This window comes from Rhea pennata, chromosome 6 (genome assembly GCF_028389875.1).
Source record: "Rhea pennata isolate bPtePen1 chromosome 6, bPtePen1.pri, whole genome shotgun sequence".
Lineage (NCBI taxonomy): Eukaryota > Metazoa > Chordata > Aves > Rheiformes > Rheidae > Rhea > Rhea pennata.
In genome coordinates, this window is record NC_084668.1 from 43367451 (window position 1) to 43383139 (window position 15689).

The window sequence follows — 15689 nt, forward strand, 5'->3', positions numbered from 1 at the left end:
TAGCAAGGTTTACTTAGTCCTGCCATTTAAAAGTTTTAAATATGGACCAAGAGATGAGAATCCAAATTCCTCATGTCCAGCTGGCACCTCTGTAGTGGACTCTGAATTCACATTGGTGTAAACTGCAAACATAACTAGAGCATGCTTTTTGATAGCTCTGATCAAATAAATAAATAAATAAATCTTTTAACTGAATACCCAAATAAACTCACCCATTCCTCTCTTGTAATTAAACAACTCTGTCCTAACAGGCATTCGGAAAATAGGGCACTATGTTAAATTTAAAACAAGACTTAGATTGTCAAAGCAAATCCTGCTACATCAGAAACAAAACAAATTTTTTGTCTCTTCCTTCCAGGGGACTTGCAGTGAAATCAACTTTTTTGTCACTTACTGAGAACTGTATCCTCGTCTCATCCTTGCTGTTCTTATCTCTTTTGAGACCTCTTCGGAAGTCTTCAACCATCTTCCACACAAATGTGAGGAGTGCATCATTATAGGAATTCTTTGCAATTTGCAGGTTCTTAAACACCAGGCTGCTGAAGTTGTTTGTGTACAGCTCTGTAAGGACCTCTGTTGTAAGGAACTTCCTTAAGTTCAAGCCATTTTCCAAGAAGAGACGAACAAATTTGGGCCTATCTTTTACCAGAGCTGTGAACATGACATCCTGAAGGTCCGCTGACTGGAAAGAAATGGAAAGACGAATATTAGGGAGCATGTGAGATACAAATAGCAGATAGCACCCTCTCAGAGTACAAAAGAATGGTTTCCCTGTCTCAGCCTAATTCAACCCTACAGCTTCAGGCTTCTCAAATTAAAAAAAAAAAAAAAAAAAAAAAAAAAAAATGTTGGCTGAAGCAACAGGTTAGCTGCTTTCTTCCTTGCCCACACTGTCTGCAACATCAGACGCTGCTCTTCAAATCTATACACACAGTCTCCAAGGATGACAGACCTGCTCCTTACAATGCATTGAGCAGGTTCAAAGTTTTGGAATAGAGGGAACGTACAGCAGAAATTTTCACACACTGTATGATCACCTCTCTATGCTCATTTACCAGATTTTGCTGAGAATTTCTGTACTGAAGAGATTGACTTTCACAATACTATCTTTTGCCCATATTCCATAAATTTTACCCTTGCTATTGCTAATGAGACTTATAAACAAGGCTTGCTACTCTAATATTGTTTGTGGGGGTATTTTTTCTTGACTATTTTTATATCACTGAAAAGATCTGGATTGGCACCCTTTGAATAAGACATTTGCTATTTGTCTAGCAAACAGATGCTGGACTAAATAGGCAGGACTGAATTCATAATTACTTATGGCTCATCACTCCTGAAAAGTGCCCAAGGGAAGTCTGGAGGGACTGATCCAGGTCAGTAGGCACTCCACACCCTTTCCAGTTTTGAGCTGTGCTCAGATAGCACTCAGCAGCATTAAATGAGATTGACTACTGATCACTTAACTAAGGGACTGACACATGTGGCTACTTGCCACATTTTCCTTTATGCTGCTACAGTCATCAGAATTGTTCTTTCTCACATGCAACTGCCTTCACTGCATGGCCTAGATTCTGGTATGGGCAGGTAATCCTTGCAATTGGTTAAATCTGTTCAAGGAGGAAAGGATGTTATTTATCCTCATGAGGACTGAGATGCTGAGGTAGCGGCTGCTATTACAATGTATTTCTCTTCTGACCTCTTCCCTGACCCTTCACGCTGTGCTCTGACAGAAGCGGTCTGTACCTCCCAGTTTCGGTCATTGGTGAAGATCTCATCACTAGCCAGGTCCAACTGGTTCCACTCTAGCAGCAGCTTTAGCTGTCCATTCCAGTTATCTCTGTCATGTTCATTGGTGCTGAAAGCTGCAGGTGAAAGAATTCTCTAGGTAAAAGATCAAATCTTGGGATCTCAGGCCATTTGCCCTTAAATTGGCATAATCAAGCTGCTCTGAACACCCTACAAACAAAAACTGCATAGTCTTTCCTCTAGACTCCTCAGGGTCCTACATCCACTACACAGACGAAGTTCTACAGGATCCTCAATGAGGTCTGACAAAGGAAATGTCACAGGGAACGGTAATGTTCAGGAGCTTTCCTCCTGCACAGATAGGAAAGCAAAATCAGTCCTGCAACCTTTGTAGAGAATCAGCTCTGCTCTGCTGGAACAGTGGAGAGCCCAGGCTCTCAAGTGACGTGCTGCAGCAAGTCACTGGAGTCTGTAAAAGTTAGGAAGTAGTCCTGCACATTCACTGTTAATTAACTGGCTAAGGGCTACTCAAAGAAAACATATACCGTTATAGGATTCCCAAAGCATTACTGAATGCCTTGCTAATTATTTAGACTGAACTTCCATCTCCTATACTCTAACAGATCCCTTAACACTGCTGTAGGCTGCCCACATGAGTGCAGACTGTAGGCTGCCCATCTGACTGCAGATGAAGCCGAGCTCCACTCTTTGGCAGCAGCTTACCTCTAGAGAGATAGCACTGCTTTGGGAAAGACCTATAAAGTTAAGGTTCCCACAGTGGATATAAACTGTTTCCTTTGATTTCTCTCCCCATGCACATACTTTCATATCATCAATAATAGTTTAACAGGGAATTTTGCAGGAGAAAAGGAAAAAAGCACAAGTCAAACTAAGTGTTACAGAGCTACAAAAAGCTAGTGTTTTCTAGGCCAGTCAGGATTAAGCTTGTTGCATCTATATGCAGCAGCTAACAGCCTACGTATATGTTCCCTTCGCTGCTCACTTTCTGAAAAGGCTGCTAGTTCCTGCAAAAGTATTAATGTGTTCTAGGTTCACAACACAGCTCACCTTGTGGATTGAGAAGCTAGGATGCATTTGTCTAAAGCTGAACCCCACTATTCAAAAACCCAGGCTAATCTATTTTATCTACCTAATTAAAAGAAAACTGAACAAAAAGACAATTACTTGCCTTTGTACAGAGCAAAAGAAATGGCATTGCTCACAATTTCATCACCAGCTTCTTCTATTTTGATAACTGTCAGCAAATGAGGGTTCTCAAGGACTTCTTTGATCTACAAAAAGGAAGAGTTAGATTTTAAAGTAACTAGGACAATTATCAGTTCATCAGTATCTTTAGACGAAATTTCCCATCATATTGTAGCAAAGCTGATTCTCATCAGGTCCATTTCCACATGCAGTTAGAACTTAAGTTCAAACAGAAGTAAATCATGAAATTTATTTTGAAATTAAATGATAGTGTGAGTTCCAACAAATGTCTAGCAGTTTATTGGAGGACTATTTCTGGCTCCTCATGCTCCATCAGAAACAGAAATGATTTCTCTCTAAAGATTTCTTACTTTTACTCTTGCAAACATAAAATATCTTAGCTACTCTTAAGTGAAGAATGAGGTATACTACAAAGCAGGTCAGCAGAAGCAGTGAAGAGTGTGGTCAGCTGACCAAACCAAACAGGAAAAGCTGCCTCCAGCAACTCCACACTTCCCAGTGTTGACCTCATTCTGGAAATCATAGGCTCATGGTTTGCTCAGAGGGCAATTCTTCCTCTTCATTTTTGAATGCCACAGCCTCCAAGTTCTAAAGGTAGCTTAAGACTCAATTTCTGCAGGCCTCTCTCTGCATAAAACCATGTCTACTGTCCTGCTTCCTCTAAACTTGTTGTAAGAGTCACAGAATCACTGAGGTTGGAAGGGACCTCTGGAAATCATCTAGTCAAAACTCTCTACTCAAAGCAGGGTCAGCTAGAGCAGATTGCAGAGGAGACACTTGCGTGATGCCTCATGGACTCCCCATGCCAAGCTCTGATGAAAGATTTTCGCTCAGGCCTTATTAAAAACAATCCCTTAAAATTCAACAGCAAGGAATTTGCTTGGTTCATATTAAAGGAAATAGATGAAGTTTGGGGGCTTGAATCCCTTTCTGAGCCCAGTAAAACAATCTGCAACGGTACATTCATTAAAAATAGTTGAAGGGGGAAGAAAAGCTAAGAGACAGGACCTTAGGCATACAGGAAGCAACATAACATTTTCCATCCCCCATTAGGGACTTCTGCAGAGGTTCTAATGTGCAATCACTCCCCACCACAGTGACCGTGGGTAGGAGATAATTGACCAAGGAAAGAAAATAAAGCCAAATCCCAAGAAAGCATTGGGCAGTTAATTGAGAAAGTCAATTAGCTCAAGTCAATAGATTGTTCACTGAGCTGAAGTGCTGCTAAGAACAAAACTTCTGAGAGTAACAGATCATTAAGATTTTCCTGAGCTCAGTCTTTTCTGCTCCTATTAGGGAGGGCAGAAATATACCTGAAAACAGGTCTATCTGAAGGTCAGGTAATCAGAGTCAGAATAGTTTCCTGAGGCTGGCCCATGCAACTCAAAACAGCAAACGCTCTCCTTAGCTCTCCAGTTTCCCCACTCTCTGAAAAATCCTCTTGTAATACACAGGTACACATGGGATCAAAACAGTGACTAAATCCTGGGTGCTGCTCTACCTCTGGTCAATCTAACCTTGTTAACACAAGTTCACTGGTGCATATACAGTGGCTAGGGTTGACTTAGTGTAGGTACAATGTTCTTCCTTCAACTGCAGTTCATGTACACAGTACTAATAAGGCCATGATTTATTTAGCAACAATGTCCCACAGGAGACAGTGTGAGGATAGTGCTATGGTAGCAATATGGTGAAATGGTGACCAAATAAGCCACTAGTCCTAAAGGCTCATCTGCTAGTCTATAAAACAAATCTCTCTTGTCTGATCTTAAGGGACACATAATGGAAGAAAGGTCAAAATTTTCTGGCAGATATAAGAGGATCTTGAAGTAGAACTGTTACAATTAGAAAATCTGAGGGGTAACAGAGATGACCCTTTGTCTCTGGACAACCCCACAAGACACAGCAGTGCTAAGCCTGAATCAGTAAGCATCCAGTTTCATCATCTTCACAAAGCACACAAATGAACTGCAATACTAGCCAGCACATCAACCAAGAGACACAGCCGGCAGCCAGTGCTCCAGAAGAATCTAGGGAGCAGGCAGTTATGAAACATCTAGCTTTTGCTCCCTGTACCCAAAACCAAAAACCAGACATATGTTTTTCCCTTCCCAAAGGGCACAACCACCCATCTTCTGTTTTCCTGCCTGTAAAACAAAAGTGTTTGGGATTTTCCTTCTTCAATCCTGTCAAACCACACCTCAAGATACCTCAAGGGTATCTTGCAAGGAGGAGTTCTGCTAATGGGGGTGTTAGCAGATGATAATGCTCATGAATTTGAAATCACAGGTTGCTCTTGACCCCTTGTTTCCCCCACTACCTCACACCAACTTTCAGCCTTCTCAGTTCTCTGCAGTAGCACACACTTACCCATCTGATCCAACTTTCAGTTTCTTCTTCTGAGAGTCTTGAAATGGTGCGAGGCAGAAACCTGAGCAAGCTCTCCTTGACACATGAAGAAGTAACAGTACCTTCTGTCTCCATCAAGCTAGCTATGACATCAGCAATCCGGCCAGAGCCTTCTACTACAACACAGGGAATTTTGCTCTTGATGGCCACATTGATAGACTAGGGAAACAAAGAGGGACAGATGATCACTTGAACAATGACTACATTTTTTGAGGCTACTAGTTCAGAAATTTCAGATTTGACTGAGGTTGAGTAAAACAGAAATCCATGGTCCATAACAGTAATTTCATTAATACCATGGCCCAGAATAGCAGTTTCATTAATACCAATTGATACCTTACCAAGTATAAGCATATAACTCCATCCATCAAGTGACACAGGACTGTAAAGAGGCTCAAAGATGCCGAGGGACAGAAATCATTATCTGCCAAGTGTTAGAGCTGATCAGAAGAACATGAAAGGCAGAAGAACTGCCAAGCAGAAGAGGCATTCAGGACACATTGCAACAGTTCCTACCTACAGCCACTTCTATGGCACAGCAATGCTTAAGAAACACCACAGCTGAATACAAGGCTCCTGCTTTATTTGTTGGAGATACAAGCAGCAGACTCTTAAATACAGATAATTTCCTTAACATCATGAGAAAATTGGACTCTAATATTGTTGAAAATCTCCAAGTGGCTTCTCAGATGGTTTCTCATATAACATCATACACTGCTTACATAACCATCAGAAAAGAAAGAAAGAAAAAAAGTGCTGAAATAATGACAGAAGAAACATTAACTCATGCTGCAAAGACCACAAGAGGAGACATTTATTTCCTTTGCCTCATCACTATTAAGAACACAGTCACCGAAATATAAGCTGCCTGCCAGCAAATTGGACCAAAGGAATGAATGCAAGTGATAATCAACCACAGGGAAGACAGAACATCTATCAGCTGTCTAGAAACACTTAGAGGTACTTTCATGAAAAAGAACTTGGAGCTGTCAAATTACAAACACATATTACACTTTTCAGTTAGAGAACAGATACATGAAACAAGAAATATATTTTTTCTTGACAACTGGATTAAAGTGGTTTTCATAAGAGGGACCAGCTACAGTGCATATCGTATATTGCAGGGGTTTTAAAACAAAAATCTGAAACAATTTCACTTCTCCGCTAAAGTCGATTCCTATTGTCAAACAAAAGTCACAAAAGCCTAGAATGAGGGAGTCTTTCCTGGCTGACACTACTAGGACTAAGGCATGACACAAAAATATCTGCAGTGTGGCATTTACTGCATTACTTTGGACTGATCAGAGATTCAGTCCAGTTCTTGAGAGGATGGCTTCACCTGTAAGCAATCAGGAAGCTAGACTGATATCTGTATGTACCAGTAGCGTTGATAAGTAACCAAGCTGGCATGAAGCCTTATTCAAACTATCATCTGGTTATTTTTCAGAGTAACTTATTGACAGGAATTTGTGTGTTTGATTTGATACAGTTTTATTCATTCTGATTATATAACTAATAAATCTGTGTTATGTATCACTTGCTAATAGTGGCTTTGAGGACTCTCCATAATACACATGCAATTCATAAGGCTGCCTGACTAGCTACGCTGCATGGCATATAGAAACAACATCCTTCAGCGATGGTCAAATCCTCTTTCAAATGCTTTCAATTGGAACCAAAAGGAAGCTGATATATTTAACACATCACTTGTAGCAAAGCATCACTAAACACTGAATGGCTGCTTTCCATTAACCTCTGATTAGCATATTTAACTCAGGATCTGTATTCATCCATGATCTACCTGTGGGTAAAGCTAAAACTGAGCATATGAATGGAACTGGAAAACCTGGAAAGCCCACAGAGAGCCTGAGGTCACGATGCGATACTTTACAGAGTGGTTTAGACTAATTGATTAATGTTAGCAATGAAGCAATAACAGGGACTGTGCTTACAATTCACATTGTTTGTCATCCTGACAGGCAAATCAGTTACATTAGCATCAATATTAAAAGCATAATTCTGGTCAGAACGAATAGTACCAAGATCACCTCTTAAAAAGAGGTAATTTTAAAAATCTTTCTGCTTCAGTTTCACTAACTCATAAATGCTGACACACTCTTCATTGTATCCTCTTGCAAAAGCCAGGCTCTTTTCCCAGTGCCTCCTCAAATTCCTTCAGTCCAGACTACATCAGTTTCTCTTCTCACTACTGGTCAGATCTGTCTCCTCCTCACCCAGTGTTGCTGTTCCCTCCCAAGAGAACCAGATTTCAGATCTCCTCACTTCAAATCCCCTCGCCCCAGGCCTCCTTTGCTCCACCAGTCCCACCTTCCTTGCTCAGGCCACTCTTTTTCACTCTTGCCAGGATGGAGAAGGAAGTAACAACGCTGTTATTTAACCCTAGTCCAGACCTAGAAGTTGTCCCTTTTCCCCTTCCAGCATCACTTAGACATCCTGCTTCAAGAAACTTTGATATCTGCCTCCTTCATTCTGTTCACATTCTTCTTGACTGTCATCTACTCAAATTTGATGCCTGCTTCCTTCCCTTCTAGGCTCAGGAGGCTTGGCACAAGCAGAGCTTTCTTGCCTTGTTTAGCTAGTGCAGTCCACAGCTCTCAGAGCTAGCAATAATAGGTTCAAGTGAGCTTTAAACCAGAATATTTCCAGGATCAGCTTATTTTCCCAGAATACTATAAGGAAACACTAATCTCTGAGCATGTTCAAGTCAGTTTTTCCAAGCCAAAACTTACACAAAAGCTTCAAGAGCTACATGGTTGACAAAGACTCTCCTGACTACTGCTTATATAAAACCCAGAAACAACCATTTTTATGCTAGATTTGTTATGAAAGAAATTAACTGTCCCAGACAAAAGTTTTCCAGAAGTGTCAGCCTGAGGCAGAAATTTTGCACAGAAAATTTGAACTGAAATAAACCTTGTAAGTTTAAACACAATTGCAAACAGTAACTATCTATAGCAAGGACCAGGCAAGCTTCAGTGAATAGCAGGACTGTCCATTTTATCATGTTGCTTGTTTTAACATTTAAGATAAATTATTCCACAATGTCCCTACTCTTCTGGAAATAAATGAAGAAATAAACTTACTTTCAAAGTTTCTTTTCCTCCACCTTGGGCAAAACATACAATTGGAATCTTCCCACCATAATTAGATTCTGTGGAACATGCCAAAACCAAAAGGGTAAAAGATTCAACCAATCAATGTATTTGAACAACTCATTTTCCTTAGTACAATTAAATAATTTCCAAGCAGACACTCTGATGCTAGTTTACTGTTGATTGTCAAACCTATCTCAGTTCGTTAGAGCGTGGTGCTGCTAATGACAAGGTTGTGGGTTCAATGCCTGTACAGGGCTATGCTGAGGGTTGGACTAGATGATCTCCAGAGGTCCCTTCCAACCTTACCATTCTATGATTTTATTAACAGCTTTTCCATTTTTAAATGGAAACTCCTTTTTTGCTTAATGTTTTGTCTAAAGTGGCATCAGACACCCTTCTCTCAACACGTTTTTTCCTCCTAACAGTCATAACTGTTACAAGCACCAAAGTTCCCCAAACATGCAATTTTATTCTGTTTACCTACTGGTTTGACCACTTTGAATTTGGGTGTAAAGTTCTTATTGCAAGTGGAAGATTCAGAATCTCTGATTCTTTATATTTTCAATTGTAAATAAAAGCCAGGAATCCCATGACTTTAGAAGCTGGTGGTTTTAGGAGACACCAAATTTCATGAGTCTGAGTATTTCATCATGGCTAGCAATAAGTATGTTTCAGCTGAAGCAGGCAGTCAAAAAGAACTTAAGAACTTTCATTCAAGGCCTTTGAATTTTCCTTCCCAGCAAGGAAGGGGCAAAGAGAGATTATTTAGGATCAGGCCGCAGATGTATCAATTGCACTTGCAAATGAATATCTGAGAAAAGTTTAACTTCAGCTCCTTCACAGTTGTGCTTGAGCTATTTGCAATTCAGTGCCAGGTGAGGAATACGCAGAAGACAAGGATCAGCTTCCAACAGACAGCCAGGTAAGAAGAGGAAAGGACTGCAATGCTCGAACAGTTAATTCGCTGTGTCCCAGAAAGGACTGTGGCAGGCTACTGCCACATACACAAAAGGAAGATGAGGGGAGAGGTATTGCTATCAAGAAGTCTGGTACTTTCTGAAGGTGCTCAAGAAGTGATGCAGATAACGTCCCTTCCAGCTCAGCATCCAGAGGCTATGACATTATTCTTTCATTTCTCAAGAAACTCTGAAAAGTCAGCCCCAAATCTTGCAAGCATTAGGGAGAAGGAAGTAAGCAGTCTGACATCCACACTTACCTGGGATAACTCGCTCTGAAATGTACTTTTCTAACTGAGTTCGCACTTTTGCCTCTGTTGCTGGGTGCCCATGGGTGCCATTATCAACCAGTAAGAGATGGGTATGATTATTATCTAGGCAATAGAGAGGGTCTTTCTTGAGATCATCCATTATATAGTGGGCCAAGTAGTACCCCTAGAATCAAAAGCAGAGTGTTTAACAGAGATCCATAGGCAGGACAAGCCAATAACAGCTGAATTCCTGGCTGCCAATTATTCCCCATTATTTAGGACTTTATGCATTTCCTGCCTCAAGACACTGCTCACTGGCAGTCCCAGGTCCAGCATAATTCCTTCAGCCATGACAAGCATTATATCTGTGGCAAACTTACTTTCAATGCTCCTCAGTAAATTCAACTGTTTTTTTTTTTTTTTTTTTTTTTTTTTTTTTTTTTTTTTGACTAATAGAATGGGTATTCTTTTTTCAGATAAGTTCTGTAACATCTAGTAGACTAAACATACGGGTGACTGTGCCAGTGTATCTGACAGATGGCACTAATATTATTGGATGAGCACGATCCTTAACAGTAGTAGCAAATCTAATACTTCTTAGCTGATAGGAAACCCCACTGAGGGCTACTTTGCAAGGATTTCACAATGGCTAGAATAACCTTGGAAGAGGTGATTCCCTAACTCTCTGCCAGACATGAAATTAGAGCAGCTAACTTCCACGCAGACCCACAAGCTAGTGGGCCTGCTAGGCCTGATGTGTGTAGTGATCTTGATCATAAGAACACTCTAGGTCTCTCCAGTTCTGAGAAAGGCACCTGCTGTTTCATTTCACTGCTACATACTTTGAGGAAAAGCTGGCCTCAAGTTGAATTGTTTAGGACGTAGCAGGCCAGATTAAATACACATGCTTCTACAGAAACACTGCACTGGAAAAAATTCTGTCTAGCTCTGCTTTACCAGAAGGCACAAGCAGAGATCTCCACTGACCATTCACATCAGTCATCACATGCCAATAGCACCAGCCAAGCACATACACTGTTGATGCTAACAGTAGCAGTCAGTCAGGAACATGATTGTTACAATTTAAAGAGGAACCTTCTCTTGGTTTCCCCATCAGAGAACTGTATATATTTCTTACGTTATTATCACTACTGCGAATCAGACTTTCTCGGTTGGAAATCATGCCCCAGGCTGCTATGCCAATAGCCACCACATTTTCCTCTGAGCTCCGACTGATGGTGTTGTCTCTCACCACTTCCCCGATGTACTTCATCAGTCCATAATGCGTGCCTCCTGTGAAAATCCAGGCCCCTGGAGATAACATGAAGTAACATGGGAGGATGCAGTAAAATATCCACAATATCCAAGGTACCACAAGTCAATTCCCTCTTGAGGCCTCAGGAGAGGCATTTACTCTTCAGTTAAATACAAAATATGTGCTGCACAACTTGCTTTACATTACCATGGGCGCTCCTGAGGACTAGCTGCTGAGGACTAGCTCTAAACCCTGTTACTTCCAAACTGCAGATCATGTTTACCTGAAGTGCACCAGACAGGTAGAAACAAACTGAATGCTCTGCTTCCCTGCTGATGCTTTGAGCTTCTTCCTCAGCAGGCTTTATGCAGCCAAAGCTGCTAAAACCAGCTGTTCATCTCTTACACAAAATGCAAGTCAGAGTGATACTCAATAGATCATGCCCTTCTCTCCCTCCATTACGCAGAAAGGCAGTGGCACCAGGCCAAAGTTCATCTGCAAGTTTAGCATGGGACATCATGAGGTCCAGGGAATCCTGTTACCCTATCCTATACTCCAGTGACTATAATTAAGTTCATGGGTACTCTTTTATTCAGCGGCTTGGAGAAGCAGAAGGTATCTTCCAAATAAACATCAAAACAGACTTCCATCAAGGCACTTCACCTGCCAGGTGGTAAGAACAAACCCAGTCATTTAGGTAACCAAGTCAATAGACAGGGTCCAGGTGTCAACTGCCCCAGCTTATGTGTTGATGAACATTCTTCAGCTATCTGTTTTATAAAATAACACAGATGCATTTGCAGGTCTTTACCTTTGGACTGGGCAATGTAGATCAGCCTGCTGAATATCTTGCGCATCCGGGGCTTGAGTGCAAAATTCTTTGCTCCCCCAGTGACAGAAATGACTAAGTTGGGGGTTTTCAGGTGCCAGTGCTGAGTCATGAGATCATAGAGTGTTTCAGAGTCTGTGTCACATGACAGACGGATGTACTTGTTTGAGAGAAAACAAGAAAATAAATATAAGAGATAGTGACAGCTGGGAAAAATCAGGAATTACATTTGCTTCTGTAATGTACAGACTATCGTCCTAATAGTTGCTACACAAAGGTGAAAGTATGAAAAACCAGAGTATGCGTCTCTTCCTCTAAAGCATCTTTATCCTGCCTCTACTAGAAGGCACCCATTACTAGGGCTTGCAAAGCTCTCTTCTCACTTGAGAGGTCAGTGCTCAGGTCTTGAGACAAGGCACAATCTTACTGTGAGCAGAACTAAGTGGAAGGGTCAGACTAGCACTGTAACAAAGACCATAACTGCCAGCCTTACAGTCTCCCAATGCCAGAGTTTCCAGGTTCAGGCCCAAAACTGCAGCTTGCCTCTCCTGATCCCTGGTCAGTAAGTATTTGAGTTGCAATGCTGAGACTGCACTACCATGTTCTGCCATGTACATGTTGAACTTGGCAGAAAGCTAACCTGTATAACCCAGGAAATATGATTTTTGCCATTACCAGTAAAAGTCTACAGGCTGTGTACTGAGTTCTCAGGATTTGTTTGGGTTTGTCTTGGCCAGAGCTGATTTTAGCTGTAATAGCAATTGTCTAGCAGTACGGTAACTATCATTTACATTTGCTTTTGGCTTTTATTTTTAGTGATAACAAGCAGTTATTCTGTGGTGATTGAACAGTTTAAGACTGGCATGGAAGAATGCAGATACCAGATGAAAGAGGGACCAGTCTGTAAAAACAAATGGCAACAGTCAATAAAGAATACACTTCTAGTACAAACTTGTAAGCCACATAAAAATAGTTTTAGAAATAACAAATAAAGCAGAAAACTATTAATTGGGAACCAATGTAAAGAAAGAGCGTAACAGACTGCTGTGATAATCTATAAAAACAACCCAGGATAAGGAGGATGGGATCTCCATGATCCCCACAGCCAGTATCGACAGCCTTCCTTCAAAAGGCCTTAGGAGCCATCATAAAGCCTCTCAACCCTCCTTCCACCACAGGAAGGCAAAAATGTTGACTTTATGATCCAGAAGAACACTAGAAGAGTGCTCATAACACCAAAGGAAAGGGGAAACTGCTGGGAAGTTTGGAGTATAACAATTTTAACTTTATTATTAAAAAAGCTTTTCTGTCTTAGCTTGGATTGTTTATTAGTGCTGATACTGTTTTAAGTGAAGTAATAATAGTTACAGTTGTATTTTGATTAGACTATTAATAAACACAAAGCCTAGATTTTATTGTGGATGATGTCCCTAACATAACATGTACCCTTATACCATATAACAGCATTTTAAGCATAATACATTACAATAACTTGTTAAAATTTGTAGTGAAGCTTGAACATTGCATGAGGTGCCACAAAGCACAGTATATTAAAAAAAAGGGGGGGGGAGGGGCCTCATGTGGATCTATTCTCTCTCCGTTTATGTAAAAGACGCTCTAGCTTTTTTTGCTATATTATTCAAAATCCCTATCCCATTTTCATCACTATTAGTAGTTTAGTGTGACAGCCTTTTGGAAGAGACTCACAGCTATATAACCCACACCAGGGATGAAAAGCTGTAATGTGGACCTGAATCACAGGTGCATTTCGTATACATTGCCCAGTGTTCACAGGGGAACAAAACCAAGCGATCGATCTGAGGAACAAATGCCTATATCCTGAGAGGCATTTAACTTGGACTAAAGAAAATTCTCATCTATTCCAGGAAAGGTTCCTAGGAGCAGCTATTGCACTTGGCCCAAAACAGCACAACTAATATCACAGAGGAAGGCTAGAAGAGTCAGGCAGCTACACAGAACTAACGGACTCACACAACTTCTAGTCTAAGCAGCATCAACTTCATGAAGCCTTGGGTATTTTGCAGGTGACCATCCCCCACGGGAGAGGGGAGCCTGCCAGAAACATTAACTGCTGTACAGAGCTGGTGAGCCATCCCAACAGCAACAAGCATTGCCATAGGAATGCCAGTAACAGGACAGTGTCAGGGGAATCTTCTACTTCCGTCCTCACCTGTTAACGCTTGGCATGTTGGCATAAGATATAGGCCAAGAGAACTCACAGTACTGCAAAGTGGGGGGAAGGGGAGGGGAAGGGGGCCACAAAGCCGTGCGCTACCCCGGCTGCAGGCCACTGGGCCCAAGGCAAGTATTGTATTCCCCAGATGAGAGGGCTTTAGATTTGGAGTTCACTACCTGTCAGCAAAAACTGTTTTGCAATGTCTATGCCCAGCATGGTCTGATGGTACTGGGAAGGCAAGCGTGGAAGAGGGAGGTAACTGCAGGCCAGAGCACTCAGGATCAGCTGGCTCCTGTACAACATTGCAAGTGCTGTAGCTTAGCATACAAAGCTTTCAAGCTCAGGACCCAAATCTCCCCATAACTGTCATCACATAGTCTTTCAGGATTGAGAGCTTCCTGCTGTTACTACCAAATCTTGTTACTTCTGTAATTTGAAGGCAGTTCCCCTGCAGAGGGCTTTAAACCCCACTGATGACACAGACAAATTACCTTGTGTCTGAAAGATCACCTTTGCTCCCTCAACAGTTAAAGTTTCCAATGGAATAGTTTGCTTTTACTGTTATAAAGCAAATAAGAGATACTAGACTTGACTGTACAACTTCTCTCATTCTCTTATACATCATCATGGTTCATAACTGCAAAATACACTTCAGTTGCACCTCAGCCTCATTCAATGCACCAGCAAGTACAAATCTGGAATTTATCAGCTCTATGTCCTTGGTGAGGCTTTACTGAAGTTAGGTGAAACCCACTGTTCAGGTGCTTTCTAAACTCTGAATTTATTTCTTTGAGATACAATGGTGCCATCTCCTGGTATACCCAAGTGGTGCACTTTTCACAATTCATCCAAAATTTGCATTAAAAAATTCACACAAGCACCACCTGACAGTAATCCAATCCTCAAAACAGATGATGCCAAGTGTTCTTTTGGTAACTGAAGTCAGAAGGATATCAGGAGAAGCCTATTTCAGATTGAAGGCTACCAAAACATGAAAAGCAGCAACTAAAGTGTTCTTGGATGTTAAAGATACTGAGCAACATTGCAGAAATAAGAGAGCATAAATAAGCCATTTCTAACATAACATAACATTTATGCTACAGCACTCATCATTCATCTGTGCTAAGTAGTACGGTGCTGGGTATAAAACTTCCTGTCATCTACTGCTAATCATCTGCGATTCTCAGATTAACATGGGCTTGAAGTTATCCCCATTTTGTACGAGTCTGAATCTGGGGGGCACATAAGTCCCATTCTAACACCCCCCTTCATCCTTCAAAGTGCCCAGACAAAGACATAGATATGAATGTATGAAAAGGAACACTGTACATCTGCAGATAGTGATGATCTGCACATAGAACAGTGAGGAAGGGAGGAATGTATGATAGGTCGGTGGTCTAGAAGGCCACTCTGAGGAGGGCACTGAATGACATCCCACATACAAGGTTACAGCCACTATGAAGCATGAGAGTGAGGATCTTCTGGAATATCAAGCAGGTACATGTAATTAAGAACATAGATTCTCAGAAGACAGGTTTTATGTCCCCACAGATGTGAAATCCCTGTGGTTATCTATCGCCTTATGTATTCTACTGCACTTTCAGAAGGAAAGGGCATGTAACATGCACCAGCTTGCAGAGTTGCACTGGTGTGCACCCTAGCACCATTTTCTTTCCCAAGCACAAGTTAGTCCACATTGG

The 15689-nt window shown here is 41.3% G+C and overlaps 1 protein-coding gene across 1 annotated transcript in view; it reads right to left on the minus strand.

Moving 5' to 3' along the window:
• Nucleotides 1-15689, minus strand: part of TRPM8 (transient receptor potential cation channel subfamily M member 8) — a gene marked incomplete at its 5' end in the record, with an annotated part of 60734 nt that overhangs the window by 29993 nt on the left and 15052 nt on the right. The window contains 8 exon segments of the mRNA XM_062578486.1: nucleotides 395-682; nucleotides 1747-1865; nucleotides 2939-3041; nucleotides 5347-5544; nucleotides 8490-8557; nucleotides 9718-9892; nucleotides 10847-11019; nucleotides 11775-11952. Coding sequence (XP_062434470.1) covers nucleotides 395-682; nucleotides 1747-1865; nucleotides 2939-3041; nucleotides 5347-5544; nucleotides 8490-8557; nucleotides 9718-9892; nucleotides 10847-11019; nucleotides 11775-11952 — 1302 coding nt within the window.